The 16256-nt window shown below is 39.2% G+C and overlaps 1 protein-coding gene and 1 long non-coding RNA gene across 4 annotated transcripts in view; one reads left to right on the plus strand and one right to left on the minus strand.

The window, feature by feature from the left end:
* The window catches only part of CCDC148 (coiled-coil domain containing 148), a 274146-nt gene that overhangs the window by 254604 nt on the left and 3286 nt on the right, over positions 1 to 16256 (plus strand). For all 3 annotated transcript variants that reach the window (XM_011949186.1, XM_011949187.1, XM_011949185.1), the window contains 2 exons: positions 11991 to 12108; positions 14322 to 14462. In XM_011949186.1, coding sequence (XP_011804576.1) covers positions 11991 to 12108; positions 14322 to 14462 — 259 coding nt within the window. The remainder of the gene's footprint in view (positions 1 to 11990; positions 12109 to 14321; positions 14463 to 16256) is intronic.
* LOC105516841 overlaps positions 1 to 16256 on the minus strand; it is a 70390-nt gene that overhangs the window by 45679 nt on the left and 8455 nt on the right. Inside the window, exons 2-3 of the long non-coding RNA XR_001002552.1 lie at positions 14288 to 14382; positions 12865 to 12916 (exon numbers count right to left, since the gene is read on the minus strand). This is a non-coding gene — a long non-coding RNA (uncharacterized LOC105516841). The remainder of the gene's footprint in view (positions 1 to 12864; positions 12917 to 14287; positions 14383 to 16256) is intronic.

The raw sequence follows: 16256 nt of genomic DNA on the forward strand, positions 1-16256 counted from the left end.
TTATTTTACTTTGTTTATCTTAGTATTTCCCAAACTTACTTGAACACATTTTTATGGTATACATGTTAACATCCTGTGGGTAATTAACATTCCATGGACCATCAATTTGGGAAAAGAACTGATTACCCTTTGGAACAGCTAGATACATGCCCTCTTGTTATAGAGGACAAAAAGACACAGATTTCCTTACACATAGAAGATATGTCTACTAGTCAGGAATCTTCAGAAGCAGCTGACAAAACCTAACTCAAACTAGCTTAGGCAGAAAAGGGAATGAATTGATTTACAAGAATGGGAATCCAGGGCATGAGTCTTGCCTCAGTGACTCCAATGGTCTCTTCAGATTCCTCTCATTCTCTTTCTAACTCTTTACTCAGTACCTGTCTCTGCATGGATATGAACTTCCTCTATGGGCCTGGCTGCAGGTGGGAAGAAGAGGAGGCATGGCTGTAAGCAGCTCCAAGCTTGATTATATCATTCTAGCTTAGTGACCTCAGAGAGAAGAGAAGGCTTTTGTTCAGTATCTGCATATAAATCCCAGGAAGAGAGTCTAACGGGCTAAGCTGAAGCCGTGTGTTCACTCAGGGCCAATCCCTGTGGTTATACTTGTAATGTATTATCATTAACCATATCTGGACATATGTAAATCCTAATACCAAGAAGAGGTGGGTGGTTCTCAGAATGGAGCCCTCAACAGACCTACATAGAACAAGAATGGGCAGTTCTGCAAAAGAAGGGGGTTGGAGTTACTAAGTTAACGCTAGAGGGATTAAAAAAGGAAAAGCTGTCTACCACATTATGGTTTACATATTTTTCTTAATTTTATTTTATTTTAGATTCAGAGAGTACTTGTGCAGGTTTGTTCCATGAGTATATTGTGTGATGCTGAGGTTTGGCCTTCTAATGATCCTATTGCCCAAGGAGTGAATATAGTACTCAATAGGTAGTTTTCCAACGGTTGCCCCTCTCCCTCCCTCCCCCATTTTGGGATCCTCAGTGTTTATTGTTCCCATCTTTGTGTCCATGTGTACTCAATGTTTAGCTCCCACTTATAAGTGAGAACATGTGGTATTTGGTTTTCTGTTTCTGCATTAAATTCACTTAGGATAATGACCTCTAGCTGCATCCATGTTGCTGCAAACGATACGGTTTCATACTTCTGTACAGCTGCATAGTATTACGTGGAGGTTATGTACCACATTTTCTTTTTCCAGTCCACCATTGATGGGCACCTGGGTTGATTCCATGTCTTTGCTATTGTAAATCATGTTGCAATAAACATGTGAGTGCAGCTGTCTTTTTGGAAGAATGATTTATTTATTTTTTTGAGGGGTAATAAATTCCCAGTAGTGGGATTCCTGGGTCAGATGGTAATTCTTTTTTTTTTTTTTTTTTCAGTTGGACATTTCAAATTCCTGAGCAGAGGTATTTTACATAGTTAGGTAAACTTTTTTTTTTTTTTTTTTTTTTTTCAGTTGGAGATTTGAGATTTGAGAAATCTCCAAACTACTTTCCATAGTGGCTGAACTAGTTTACATTCCTACCAACAATGTATAAGTGTTCCCTTTCTCTGCAGCCTTGTCAATATCTGTTATTTTTGTTTTATACTTTTTAATTATAGCCACTCTGACCTGTGTGAGCTGGTATCTCACTGTGGTTTTGTTTTGCATCTCTCTGGTGATTAGTGATGTTTCTTGGCCTCTTCTATGTCTTCTTTTGAGAAGTATCTGTTGATGTCCTTTGCCTACTTTTTAATGGGGTTGTTTCTTTTTCTTGTTGACTTAAGTTCCTTATAGATTCTGGATATTAGTCCCTTGTCAGATACTTGGTTTGCAAATGTTTTCTCCCATTCTGTATGTTGTCTGTTCAATCTGTTGAGAGTTTCTTTTGCTGCACAGAAGCTCTTTAGTTTAATTAGGTCCTACTTTGTCAATTTTTATTTTTGTTGCATTTTTAGAAGACTTAGTCATAAATGCTTTGCCTAGGCCAATGTATAGAAAATTATTTCCTAGATTTTCTTCTGTGATTTTTATAGCTTGATTTCTTATTCTTAAGCTTTTAATCCATCTTGAGTTAATTTTTATATATGGTGAGAGGTAGGGGTCCCATTTTGTTCTTCTGCATATAGTTAGCCAGTTTTCCCAGTACTGATTTAATGATTAAAATCTAGATGTGTCCATAATAGGCAGTTGGCTCTGGTATCTCATTACTGCTAGAAAGAAGACACATATTAAAAAACTATTCTAATATCAAAGTCATTATTTTTAGGTTATATAAAGTGGTTTATAGCTAATAATCGCAAGTGTGGAGTCACCGCAATCAGTTGTTTAAGCATATACATGATTTTCTTGGCCCCAGGAAGTTCTATTGCTCAAAGTTACATATTTTATGAGTGCTTTCCTTAGGTTTTTAAGTAGCTGAAATAACCAACTCCTCTATAAATATTTCAGGCTAAAATTGTTGCAGCCATGTTATAAGACATTAAACATTGGGAGCTTGATTGTCTGCTTTTGGATTGGAGTGAACCCCAAATAACTGACCAGACATAATCTTAGCTCTGTCCATGGTACCCAGGGTACCATAGTGGCTCATCTCTAACAGCATGTAAGGAGGCCATCTGTCTTTCTATTTAGATGTGTCATCAGGTTCGTTCCTAACTTTGCACAAGAAGATGTCAACCTTATACCCAACTCAGATGCCCTTAAAGCAGCAGTTCTTCATTTAACCAGCAATGTAATATAGTTACACTTGAGAAATTTGTTTGAGGGTAACCCTGAACGTACATAAAGAACAAATAAAAGCTCAAAGGATCTGGGACTTTGAGGGAGGTGGAGGCTACAGATATTTGTGCACTGATTGTAGTTGGAGTCAGATTTCTCAGAATTAGTTTTTAAATTGAGAAAAGAAGAGGATTCATGTTGGAACTTTGGGTAGACAGATGAGGAGAAGCTGGTAAAAAGGAATGGAGAGAAAGCAGTGCAAGAGATAGGAAGCATATTCCAAGAAGAAGGTATCATCAGTACCAGGCATTGCAGACAGGTCACATTGAAGGAGCTCTGAAAGACAGCTCTGATTTTGCAATTTTGAGTCACTGGTGTTATTGGGGAAAGTGGTTTCCATAGAGTGGAGTGGAAAGAGGCCAGACTGCAGGATTGTTCGGACTAAATGAGAAGTGAAGAGCTGGAGGCAGAAAGTATGACTTCCTCAGTTAAGAAATTTTGCAGTAAAAGGAATGAAAGAAAAAAGGTGGTACCTGAAAAGGAGCCAGAGTTGAGAGATACATCCCTCCACCCCATTTGAATACATTTATACGTAGAGGAAAAAGAACCATGGAAGGTGGTTGGTTAGAGAGAGAGAGAGAGACTGAAGAATTAAGAAAGAAAGAAGTTTACTTCTGGAGCAAGATCCTAGCAGCAACTAGGTTTATGTGATTAAGAGCCCAGATTTAAGGAGGAAAGGATGAATGAAGTTGAGTTTTGACAAGGCTGGAAGTGGGCAAAGCATGTTGAGAAAATGAATGCTCTTTTCAGTGGAGCAGGTGAGGTTCTCTACTAAGAGGGAGAGTTAGCCATGATGTAGAAATTCAAGGAGAACATCAAGCAGCTGGGGAGAAAATAAATAATTCTGGAGTAGTGTTGAATGTCCAGTTACGGTTCAACTTCATTAGAGTATAATAATTTCAACAAAGAATTAGAGCTGGATATTGGCAGGGTAGATGAGAAAAAAAAAAAAGCAAGATAATTAAAGGATACTATTGACAATGCCTTTGAAGAGATAGACCCAGGGCTCCAAAGCTGGGGAGAGAATGAGATAAAGCTTGATTGGTTCTTGTAGCCTGGGTGAAAAGGCAAAAACTAGAAAGAACATTTCAAGAGGGAAGGCCTAACCTGGTACCTAGCAAGATTTCCATTGTTCAATGATATTTAAGTTAATAAATGAGAAGTGAAGAGCTGGAGATGGAAAGTATGACTTCCTCAGTTAAGAAATTTTGCAGTAAAAGTAATGAAAGAAAAAAGATGGTATCTGAAAAGGGAGCCAGAGTTGAGAGGTACATCCCTCCACCCTATTTGAATAAGTTTATATGTAGAGGAAAAGTAACCATGGAAGGTGGTTGGTTATTAATTTAAGTTAATAAATATCATTGAACAATGGAAATCTTGCTAAGCTCAAGTCACAGACTGAGTAAGGTTAAATGAGTGACAGTGTCAGAAGGAGGGTGACAGGCAATCCATGTGAATGACACTTCCTAGACTTGTGCAGCATACAGCCTTTCTAAGTCTATGCCATGACCCCAGACCTTGGAGACCTTGGAGTCATATAATGGGATTCCCCAGTTTAAGGTTTTGGCAGGGGAACAGTTCTAGGTGATGACAACTCCAAGTTCGGTCTAAGGAAAAGATTGTTAAAGTAGGGATGGAGTTAATGGTGCTGGATATCAAGAGATTGTGTGGGCAGAGTTGAGTAAATATTGGACACTGACCCAGCCAGCCAGTAGTTAATTCCAAGAACCATAGTACAGATAGGATGGTATCATCCCAAAGTCAATGTGTAAAACTTTCTGGAATTGTCACTGAGGAGCCAGAAAAACTCAGCCTCCTCTCTGCAGGTACCTTCTATTTTAAGAGGTTGCAATAAAAGTAGTGGCACCTGGGAAGCACTGGTTTTCAATTAAGGCAAATCACTGAAAGCAGTGACTGAGAATGGGGTCAGGTGGGGCTGCGTGTTCCAGTGGAGGAAGTATTTTATCACTAACATTATTTAGACTATTGGGGCATGGTGATTTTTTTAAAAAGGATTTTTGTCAGTTTATTATTTTTAAATTCTCTACAAATAATGAGCCCCACTTGGAATGTTATTGGAAAGGAGTAGTTGAGGAAAATGTTGAAGATATGTAAAGATATAAAAGGATTACAGAAAGTCAGGTAGAAAGGGTTAGGAATGGTTCAAAAAAAGAAGAAGAAATAAGTTGTGGCAGAAATAGTTTTTTGGATTAGTTTGGGGAACGGGCTAATATGATATTTGCAACATTCTTCCAATGTCTCTCTCTTCACAGCTTGTCCTGCTTTCAACATTGAACTCCCAGACTGAAGTCCTTGTTTGTATCTCTCACGTCCAGCTCACCTGAACTCAAACAGCAGGCTTAGAACTGATTAAAATCAACAGGAAAATGTACCCTTATTTATAGGTTTTTGCTTCCATTGTGATAAAATATCCAACCCTTGGAGCTGTCAAAATGATTCTCAAAGAAAGTGGTTCATACCTCTTTTTCAAGGCTGAGATGCCTTCGAGTTATTTCCTCTTCCTTTGATTTTACTGAATAGACTCTTTAAATATTGGCCACTAGCCCGAGGTTTTCATCTGTCATCAGGATACGCCAGTGTTTTGTCCATCAGAGGGAAAGACAGGTTCAGTAATAGCCATTGTTGCAGCTGCCCATCACCAGCATTTATCCAAGCCTGAGAAGGCTCTGGTCTCTGAAGGAATCTGTCATCCATGTGTGTCAGGGCCGTAGGGTCTGGGAAAGAACAGAGTTGAAAGGTCCTGCTCTGGAATGTCAATAGTACCAAGCAAGAATTTCTAGTTTAGAATAGTCCTGAGGCATATAACTGCAATGTTTAGCACAGGCAAACAGAAATAAGCCCTGTCTAGGTAATAATTTGTATCTGATTTTGTCTTGATAACAATAGTCAGGTAGAGTCCTTTTAATCTGTATATTTATCTATGCTGTAGTTCTCAAAGTGTGGTCCCCAGACCAGCACAATCAGCATCACCTGGAAACTTGTCAGAAATGTAGATTTGGAGGCTCCACTTCACAACTATTGAATCAGAAACTTTGGAGCTGACCCAGAAGTCTGAGAGTTAACCAGCCACGCAGGTGATTCTGATGTACGCTCGTTTGAGAATCACCAGGCTATGTAGCATTGGTTCTCATCCCAGGCTGCTCATTAGAATCATGTAGTGGAACTTTCAACAAAATACAGTACTTGGGCCTGACTACTAGATTCCAATGTAATTATTCTGGGGTGAAGCCTTGACATTGCAGGTCATTTTGCAAGTTTCAGTGATTGAGAACCATGATTCTGTAGCAATCTGAGAAGGGGCTCTCTAATTTGGAAATTTGTGAATAAATTCAAAAACAATTTATTAAGAACAATTTTGTTTTACTACAGTGTTCATTTAGGCATGCTTATACATAACAGACCACAAATTATGTAAAACTCAACAGAGCAGAGACTTTTTTCCTCTGTTTTATTTCCCCCCACTATTATAACCTGAGCACCTAGAACAGTGCTTGGCACATAGTAGTTGACTAATTTAACTAATTAATCAATTAAAAGATAGGGTTCCAATAGCTTCACAAAGGATCCAGGAAGTTCTCTGAGCTGAAACAATGGTCTATGTTTGGGGCTGGCATGGGTTCATCTTTTCTGGTTCTGCAGAGACGCTGTGAGTTTTCTTTGTTCTTGCCTCATGCCAATCTGTACCAGGATGTCACTGTCTTGTGTCAGGATTCACATTCTTGTTTGCAGAAATTGGTCTTTGCTTATGTCCCTAGCCAGAATCCCCACTGAGTAGAGACTCCCAGCCCGTGTGGTTAGAGGGGTGATGCCTTTCAGTGTGAATGTCTGCCTGTGCAATTTCCATTCTTTTGTCGGGGCAGACTTCTCCCTTCCACTTGAGACATGTCAGCACCTGGCCTGCCTGCTTTGATCTGCACATTCTTCCCTGTTGGGGTGCCCTATGGTTAATGGAGGGGTCCCCTCTGCCTGGTGGGAAGAACAACCTCCTGAGTAAAATCTGAGCCAAAAATGAATTTCCCAACAGGCAGAAAGAGGTTCCCCATGATGCTGCCGCTGAAACACCTGATAGTAGCACCTCCGGCATGTGCCTGTTTAAAGATTTCTTGTTCCATATTGACTAAGCCACATGACTTAAACACTAAGTAGCAAGTTTGTTTATAAACTGCCTTTAATTCAGTAGGGCAAATTACTTGCCTGAAATGTTAGGTGGTGGGGGGAGTTCCATACTAGTTAGAGACTCTAATTAAGATATGTCTTTGGCCGGGCACGGTGGCTCAAGCCTGTAATCCCAGCACTTTGGGAGGCCGAGACGGGCGGATCAGGAGGTCAGGAGATCGAGACCATCCTGGCTAACACGGTGAAACCCCGTCTCTACTAAAACAAAAAAAATACAAAAAACTAGCCGGGCGAGATGGCAGGTGCCTGTAGTCCCAGCTACTCGGGAGGCTGAGGCAGGAGAATGGCGTAAACTGGAGAGGCGGAGCTTGCAGTGAGCTGAGATCCGGCCACTGCACTCCAGCCTGGGCAACAGAGTGAGACTCCGTCTCAAAAAAAAAAAAAGATATGTCTTTATGCTCTGTTTTATTGCTTAAGTTTTTCATTTGTTTGTTTTAAATTGTAGAACTTGCCACTATTGACCATTTGTCAGAAGTCTTTCTCCCCCTTGGTGGCTGTAGCGTCTTTTGAGAGGAAAGTTAGCTGCAACTCCAGATAAAAGGGAGGTCAAGATTTAGTACTTATTATTTTGCCCGGTTCTTACTGAAGTTTCAGGGAAGCTGTTACTACAGATCAAGGTGTTTCCAAACACTTGCATTTGTGTACTTATTTCTTAGAGTGCAGTGCACACATTAAAAAGTCTCATAAATGACACATAAATTCTCCATTTCTACATGAAAGCATACTGTCCCTTCAACTACACTCAGGCCTGGAGGCTTAAATAAAATCCTTTCCAGATTATTGTTAGTGCTGTGCCCGATTCTGCAGCAGCTGTTACTTTTGAACAATATGATGCTTCTCCTCCCCCAAGAGAAGTTGAAAATGCCTCTTTTGCAGCACTTTCAACCTTTGTAGACTCAGGGAGCATATAATAGACTGAGAAATGAACCCAAAAAGGTTTCTGTTTGGGAATTCAGTGCACAACTTAAAAACTATTGAGTTTAGCCACTTCCTGACATTGACTTTCATAGCAACAGTTTAATTTGGAGAAAATCTGCTACCTCAAATGGCTAAAAGTATTTATGTGGAAAATTTTCCAAATGATTGACTTTACTGTGTTGCTATTTTATTTCCCCATGAATATGTATTTGGCTTTCTCCCAGGAGTTTTTCTGCATCACTTCTCTTTAGGCAAAGAAAATTTTCTATCGAGAGTAGAAGAAAGAAGCACCAAGAGTTTCTCCTTTTTAAAGTAAAGTATTATTTGAGTTTAAACTATAGCATCTGTAAAAATGAAGAAATTGAGTGTGTCTCCTAAGTCCTGAAATTTTTTCATGGCCAATCCTTGAGGCAGTCAGAGTAACCTTGATCATCACTTTGGAGCCAATGCAACTGTGGTCGGCTCTGTGCACCCTCCATCTCCCCCTTGTCTCTCCCCTCTCCATTAGCATCAGTGTTGCTGCAGGACTTGCTTATCTCCACACCCTCTCTTACTGCCTCACCTTACCTCATCCACCTCTGCAGGATGTTCTTGCCAAGGTCAACAACGACTCCCTGTTGTTTATCCCAATAATTATTTTGCACTAGAATTGATCTTTCTATAGCATTTGATGTTGTTGACCCCATTTTCCCTAATGTCTTAGACCACTTATCCTCCTCATTTCCCTAAATGATTTCCTCGCCTTCTGTCCCTTTCCTAAGTGTTGTTTCCTTAGGAATCAATCCCAGGCCTACCTCTCATCTTATTCTACACTCTTTTTAGATGATGGCATCTGCCTTGTGGCTTCAATTCCGTTCTACTGGTAAAGACTCCCCATGTATTTCTCCAGCCCAGATCTTGTGAGGACCGGTCTGTGTTCAAACTGAACTTAATTCCTTCACTTCCCTGTTTCTAACGTAACTTCCCAGTCTTAGGGAGGAACACCACTGTTCACTGTGTAAGACAGAAAACTTCCTCTATCTCTTTGCCTCTCCCATAAAATAAATGAAAACTTTCTATTGATTTTTATTTTCTACATGTCCTTTAAATCCCTATCTTTTCCCAACCTCCTATGAGTACTCTTCCCCCATCCTAGATCAGGAAGCCTTCCACTCCCATCTGGATTGCTCATCTCTAGTCTTGCCTCTCGACAACCCATCCTCCATATCACAGCAGATATTTCTCCCTGATAAAAAGCCCTCATGCTTTCAAAGCCCTCACAGTCCAGACCCTCTTGCTTCTCTACCTTCAATTCTTGGTCCCCAGCACTTTATTTTGTTCATTTTTTGTTATTCTGAATTTCTTTTAGTTCTTCAAACATACCTGCTCACTCTCACCTATGGGCCTTCAAATGTTACTTTTTTGTCTGAATCATTCTTTCTATTCTCTCCCCTCCTGGTGCATTCCTGCTCCTTCTTTGTATCTTAAATTCAGAGTACTTCCTCCTATTATAGATACTGCCCTGAAAGCCCCAAGTGTGGCAAAGCTGTCTTTCCCATGGTCTCTGCCCCATTGTCCCATCAGAGCACAAGCTACCCTGTATCATAATTGCCTGGGTCATTGTATCTACATTGGATTGTCAGTTCTTCCAGGACAGGAGCATGTCTCCATGTTGACGTTGTATCACCAGCGCCTAACACAGCCCTTGATGCGTGGCAGGTGCTCAACAAATATCTGTTACATGAATGAAAGAGTAAACGATGAGTCAGCCTTCTCTACCACACAAGTACAAATGCCTTTCTCTCATTTGCAATTTCTTCCTCACTAGTCAAGCTCCCCTGACTGTAACAACTGTTACTTTTCCACAAAGCAGACAAAAACTTTGTTGCAGACAAAGCAACCTATATATCCCAAAGGAAGAGAAACTTTCCAAAGTTCTGAGAATTAGCATATGGTAATTGTCAAATCCCAGGGTCTTTTTTAATTGAACCTTCACAGTAGTTCACTTAGCTTGTACTCAGTGCTTAAATTGAGTAGAACCTCACTAGGGAGGTTGTGTCATGTCATGCCTTAGTGAAAGTGGAGAGAATGAGAAATAGAGCTTTCCATGACATGGAGGCGTGAAAGGGAACATTCTGGTCTGTGGGCTCTTTAATCCTTGTGTCTTGACTATATTGACTCCTGATTTTGTCAAGAACACTCATGGTCATCAAAGGAGATTAGGATTTTCCTTCTAAATCCCATTCTGGGTTTTGTATTCCACAGGGATCCACTTTATGTTTCTGTTTCCCTCCTTTCCTCTCCTGTGCCTTTCCTCTGATGACAGCCTCATGAGCAACCTGTTTCTAGGGTGTTCCCCCCCAGGAGCATGTCTTCCTAAGGGAACCCTGTGGCCACCAGCCTCAGCCACCAGTGCTTGCCTGGGCTTCTCTGTCACTCATCATTCACTTGTTCTCTTCTTGCCACCCTGAGCTCTTCCCCTCTCGTGGCCTCCATGACTAGGTCAACGCAAGTGAGGGCCACTCCTAGATACCAACCCTGCACTTGCTGTCTCTGCCTGGAATCCTAATCCTCAAGACCCTGCTCAGATACTGCCTCCTCCATGAAGCTCTTGCTAAGTTTCGCCAGCCCCTCCCATAATGCAGTGATTGGTCATCTCACCTTTCTTCAAATTCTCAGTGGCTCTTATTTGCACGTCTCTTAAGATCACGTCTATGCTTCTCTTTCTTTATATCCATAAAATAGAATCTTAAAATGGCACCCCAGCATATGATTGTTATGAGGTCTAAATGAGCTAAAACATGTAAAGCACTTATCACAAGACCTGATGCATGGTGAACACGCAGTAAATATCAGAATCCAGAATGTAAAAGGTCTAGCGAAGGTGTCTCCACCTTGGAAAATGCAGGTGTGCACACTAAGGGTAAAGGACATTTGTGACTGATGCCACAGAGAAAGCTAAATCTAAACTGTCAATGATGGAAGGCAAAGGTGGAGAGCTAATGCTCCCCTGAGAACCCAGGTGCCTACTCTTTTGAAAGGATGAATTCCATCTCTGTAATTCAGTAGAAGAATAGCTTGGGCAAGAAGATGGCAAGGGAAGCTACCCAAAAAAGGCAGCAGAGGAGGGCCAACATGCACAGGGCTTTAAGCTGGTGTTTAAGTGTGTCATATTTTAATAGCTGATGATTTCAAGGGGGTTGGAAATAGAATGCTAAGGGAAAGTCATGTTTTTGCTGCCATCTACAGATGTCAAAGTGCAATTTTAAAACTTGCTTAACACACGTATGCACCTACTCAGAAAGTGAGAATGTAGATGACAACATATGTAAAGTTTAAGTTCTAGTAAGTAAAATAATTTAGACATTATTATAGTAGCTTATTTTACTTTTCCTTCTAAAAATTTGTATATTTAATCAGTAATGTAAACTTTCTAACAACTCAAGGTGTGCTAAAACTTCTCATTGGGAGACCATGATAAGAGCTCACTTGAAAGTGAGCCAGTCACCTCTCAGGGCAGGTTAGCCGGAGCCAAGGCAGCCAGTGGGTACTTTGAGAGTTAATAAAGTGATTTCTGTGAGGAATGAGATGAACTGAATTTTACTCCCACATTTTCCTGCATTTCTCTGGTTGTTTTTAGAATTACTATGAATTCCTGTAATCTCAGCACTTTGGGAGGCCAATGCAGGCAGATCACGAGGTCAGGAGATTGAGACCATTCTGGCCAATGTAGTGAAACCCCCTCTCTACTAAAAATACAAAAAGTTAGCTGGGTGTGGTGGCAGGCGCCTGTAATCCCACCTATTCGGGAGGCTGAGGCAGGAGAATCGCTTGAACCCGGGACGCAGAGGTTGCAGTGAGACAAGATCGTGCCTCTGCACTCAAGCCTGGCAGCACAGCAAGACTCCGTCTCAAAAAAAAAAAATACTATGAATTGTATTTTATACAAATGTTTTTTATTGGTTTGGACATGAGAAATCAATTAAAAAAACAAGTAAAAACAAAATGTGACAGTGATGTCACCTCTGAGATGTGTTCTGCCCCTATGCTGTTTTCCGTATAATCTCCAATATTATTATGATGCTTCTACAACTTCCTTCTGTGTTATTTTTTAAGGGTTAAATATAGAAAAGAATTATTGGAAAGGCGTTTGATGGAGAAAAAGAAAGCGGCCCTTCAAGAAGCTCATGAAGACAAAGAGAGAGCGAGGCAGCTAGAAGCCTTTAGGAAACAGGTGTTTTTCATTTGGAAATTTTCATGGGTGGTTTTGAAAAAAAAATGTTTCTAAGTGCTCTTAATAGCATTCTTACTGGGGCTTAGTTCATGGCATCTGCTATATAAAATGTAACTTTTCCAAATTGGGATACTGCTGTTCATTCCTAGGAGCAATTAAATCATATTGAACCATTTCCAGTTTCTCAGTGTATTGAAAGAACTTTATCATCACCTTTTAAAAAGCTCTCCCAATATTTAAGTATATCATATCACCTAGAGTTTATTAGCTGGATAGTATCCATTTACAACAGTGAGGCTCTACATCTAGTCTACGAATTTTACTGTCCTCAAAAAACCTGGTGGAGCTCGAGCAAGATAATCTTCTTTGGCATAGGAGCCTCCCTTTGGAAACATTCCACAGTCAACAAATGTGTTAAAAATTACTTTTTAGAAAATATCTATGTTGTGGAGAAATAAAAGCCTCCCATCACTTTGCCTAGTGAAAGTAAGCAAAAGCAGATGAAAATGGATGGTAGATGGCAAGGGTGAGAATTTGAGAACTTGGGAAATGTGATAGTTTTACTTGGTAGTTTTTCAGAGTTTTGAACTTGAAGTGGTTGTTTCAACTCAAAATCTCTAAAATCTTCATTGACACCGTTTCCCAGCTAATAGGAAAGGACTACTTGGTTCCCTCCTATGTTGCTGGAGGGAACACAGAATCATGGATAAGAACTTGGCCTCTTTCCAGCCTGGTACAAGCTGGTTCTGTACTCACTAGCACTGGAAACAGGTCATTTACTTAACCTCCGTAAACTTTATTTCCTCATCTGAAAAATGGGAATAATAGTATCTGCCTTATAGATTTGCAATAATGTGAGTTCAAATTTATTATTGACTAAGTGTAAAGCCCTCTTCTAAATGCTGTTAGGTGTTACTTTAATTTCTATAACAACTTTATGATGTGGCCAGTATTAATATCCCCATTTTATAGGAGAGGAAACAGAGCAGACACAAAGGTTAGGTGCCTTCCTCAAAGTCACATAGCTAGTAAATGTTATACTGATTCAAACCAAGAAATTCTAGCTAAATGAGATGGTGTAGATGTGGTGTAAATGCATACAACTATTATATCATCATTTTCTTTGATAAAAAAATTATAAAGATAAATGTAAAGCATAGGAATGTAAGTCCTGGTAATCCTGGATCCTACAACCATTAGCAAATATTTCTATACCATGGCCTTCTGGGCGCAAGATTAATGTCACTATTACTAAACACATTCTTGTTCAAAACATAACTTTGATAACTACAGAGTCTATGTGATTAGAATTCTTTCCATCTGTGAATGCTTCGAAAGAGGAAATAGCTGTTATGTCTTATTTCTAATCAGTATTTAGAACTGTGATGGAAGCTATTTTAGCTAGCAAACCTAAAATAATTAAAGCATGTTCAACCCTCAGTTATTTTATTACAGTCTTTAAATGGCATTAAGAATGCCACTTTCTTCATGCTAATTCTTGATTTTCAGAATTAATAGGCAGGTGTTACTAATGGTGCATATCATTTACAAAATTAGTGACTTCTTTTCATTAAGATGCAGGTTTGAATTATAAAAGACAAGGGCATTTGGGTTAAAATGACTTTGCAATTTTTCAGTAGAAGGAGGACAATGGTTTATAGCAGTCCCTAGAAATCTAGTTGCCTGTTACAAAGGAAATTCACCCACCTTGCTCACTAATGCCAACACACTTGACTTGATCCATTAATTATATGCTCTAGATCCAGGTCAATCAGATTAAACATCCTAGAAAACTTCATGGGGTTGTTGCTATAACCATAAATTGCTAATGGTTAAAAAGTGGATTTTTTTTTTTTTACTTTCTATGACTTTCAAGTTGGTTGAATATGTAAGGTTTTCTTTACGAGGATTTCCTGTGACTTCATATAAGAAAGATAAATTATTATCTGAAATTAATTATAATTATTCAATCATTAGCAAATAACTATATGCCATAGCATTTTAATATTTTGTCTTATATGTATTGTCTTGTTTTGTGTTAACTCCTTTGTGGATCTCTAGGATTGGCCAATTAATACTTTTTTCTGCCCTTTTCTCCCAGGCTTTACCTTTAATAAAATTTCTAACTTTAATGGGCATTAAACATCAATAATGTTGCCCAGAAATATTTAGTTTGTACCTTGTTCCAAGTAGCCATGCTTTCTCATTTTTAGGTTGCTGTTGTTGCTCAATTTGATCCTGTTAGAATGATGTCAGATACAATGGCATCGAAAGCTAGGATGGGCATTGAAATTGAAGAAGAATTTATTCTTCAAAAGCCACTCTTCACATTGAACACATACAATGAACAGCAGGTAATTATGGAAATTAGCATGACTGATGAAAAAGCCATGATTCTAGTAAAGGCTGTAGAAGTGTATGTGTGGGGTTGCAACAGTTTTCAATATTTACATTTGAATATCACACATATTAGCATAATTTTTACTTCTAAATGATAGTACATAATTGCTACATAATTCTTAATATTACAAACTAGTTAATAGGCTACCACAGAACAAGAGCTTACCTAAAAATGTTATAAATCTGTCATTGAAACTTATTTTTTAAATTAAAAAATGCTTTATAAAATTTTATTTGAGAGTTCTGTATTAATATTGTATTTTGTTGTTTAAATGTTTCTCTGTTATATTAAGAATTATATTTAAATTCATAATATAGATTATATTAAATAAACAACTGATACTGATGACAAAGCAGAGGAAAGCTTTTAGAAATGAAAATGAACAGATGATAATACATCAGAGCTAATGATAAAATAAAACATTTTCTACAGAAAAAGGTGTTAAGAGCTTATTTAACCATTTTTGGGAACCTAGGGTTCATTTTAGTCTGTGCCTGTAAGAGAAAGGATTTTTAAAAGATCTTTTAGATGGATGGATTGACGGATGGAGGGTAGGAGGGAGAACAGATGAATGAATGGATGGAAGGATGGATGGATGGGTGGATGATATGTCTGTCACTGAAATTAAGAGAGAAAGTAGTTGTCAATTTTACAAATCTAAGGAGAGAAGCTAAATAATCATTTAATTATTTAAAAACCAGGAAGCCATCCATTCATCCGCTTATGTCTCTACTTTGTGTGACATACTTTGTTAGGGACTCTAAAGAGGCATAATTCATTCATTTATTAATTGAACCAATATTTATGCAACATATATTATATTCTGGCTCTGTGTATGGTGCTTGGGCTACATCTGAGCAAGATAGGCTGATCTTGTCTGGAGGAAGTGAGCAAAAGAGCCCGCTGGGGAAGGAAAGTAGCATGTACAGCAACAATGCCACTAGGGTGGGATCAACTCTATAATGAAGGTCTAAGGGTTGCCCTAGGAAGAAGAAGGGAATGAATGGCTAACGCTGACAGGAGAAGTCAGAGAAGGTGTCAGAGAGGAAACTTCTGAGCCCTATCTTAGTCAAAGATTTTTGGAAGCAGAAGCAAAATCCACTCCAGATGATTTACAATAATAACAACAACAACAACAACAAAAATAGGTTGTGGGGGAGGATACATAGGGAGAAGGATTAATTACAAGGTTTAAGAGGTGTCTCTAGATCCTGGCTGCCAAAGTGGCAAGAATAGCTGAGGCTTGAAAGGATTGAAATCAGAAGCTGCAAAGTGTCCGGCCGCTGGGCTAACCCTTATGCTGAGGAGACCTATTTCACCTCTGGGTTTGACCAAGCGGAAGAGGGTGGGGCAAGGCTTTTCCTAGGATGTCTTCAGTGTGAGATACATGACAAGGGGTACATGACAAGTGCTGGGAGAGGAGACTGGAAACATGGGTTAGGTTCAGGCAGTGAAAAGCACAGTAGGTCTTGCTACTAAGGCATTTGACCAGTAATAGCAAGTAGGCCTTGCTACTAAGGCATCTGTATGCAGATGCCAGACTTTGGAGCTTTAAATTACATACAGTCACATGCCCCATAACAGTGTTTTGGTCAAAGACGGACCATATATATGTTGGTGGTCCCTTAAGATTATAACTGAGCTGAAAAATTTCTATTGCCTAGTGGCGTCTTAACATCACAGCACAATGCATTTCCTCTTCTGTGTTTAGATTCACAAGTACTTAGCATTGTGTTACTACTTCCTA

Source organism: Colobus angolensis, unplaced genomic scaffold (genome assembly GCF_000951035.1).
Source record: "Colobus angolensis palliatus isolate OR3802 unplaced genomic scaffold, Cang.pa_1.0 Scaffold292, whole genome shotgun sequence".
Taxonomy (NCBI): Eukaryota; Metazoa; Chordata; class Mammalia; order Primates; family Cercopithecidae; genus Colobus; species Colobus angolensis.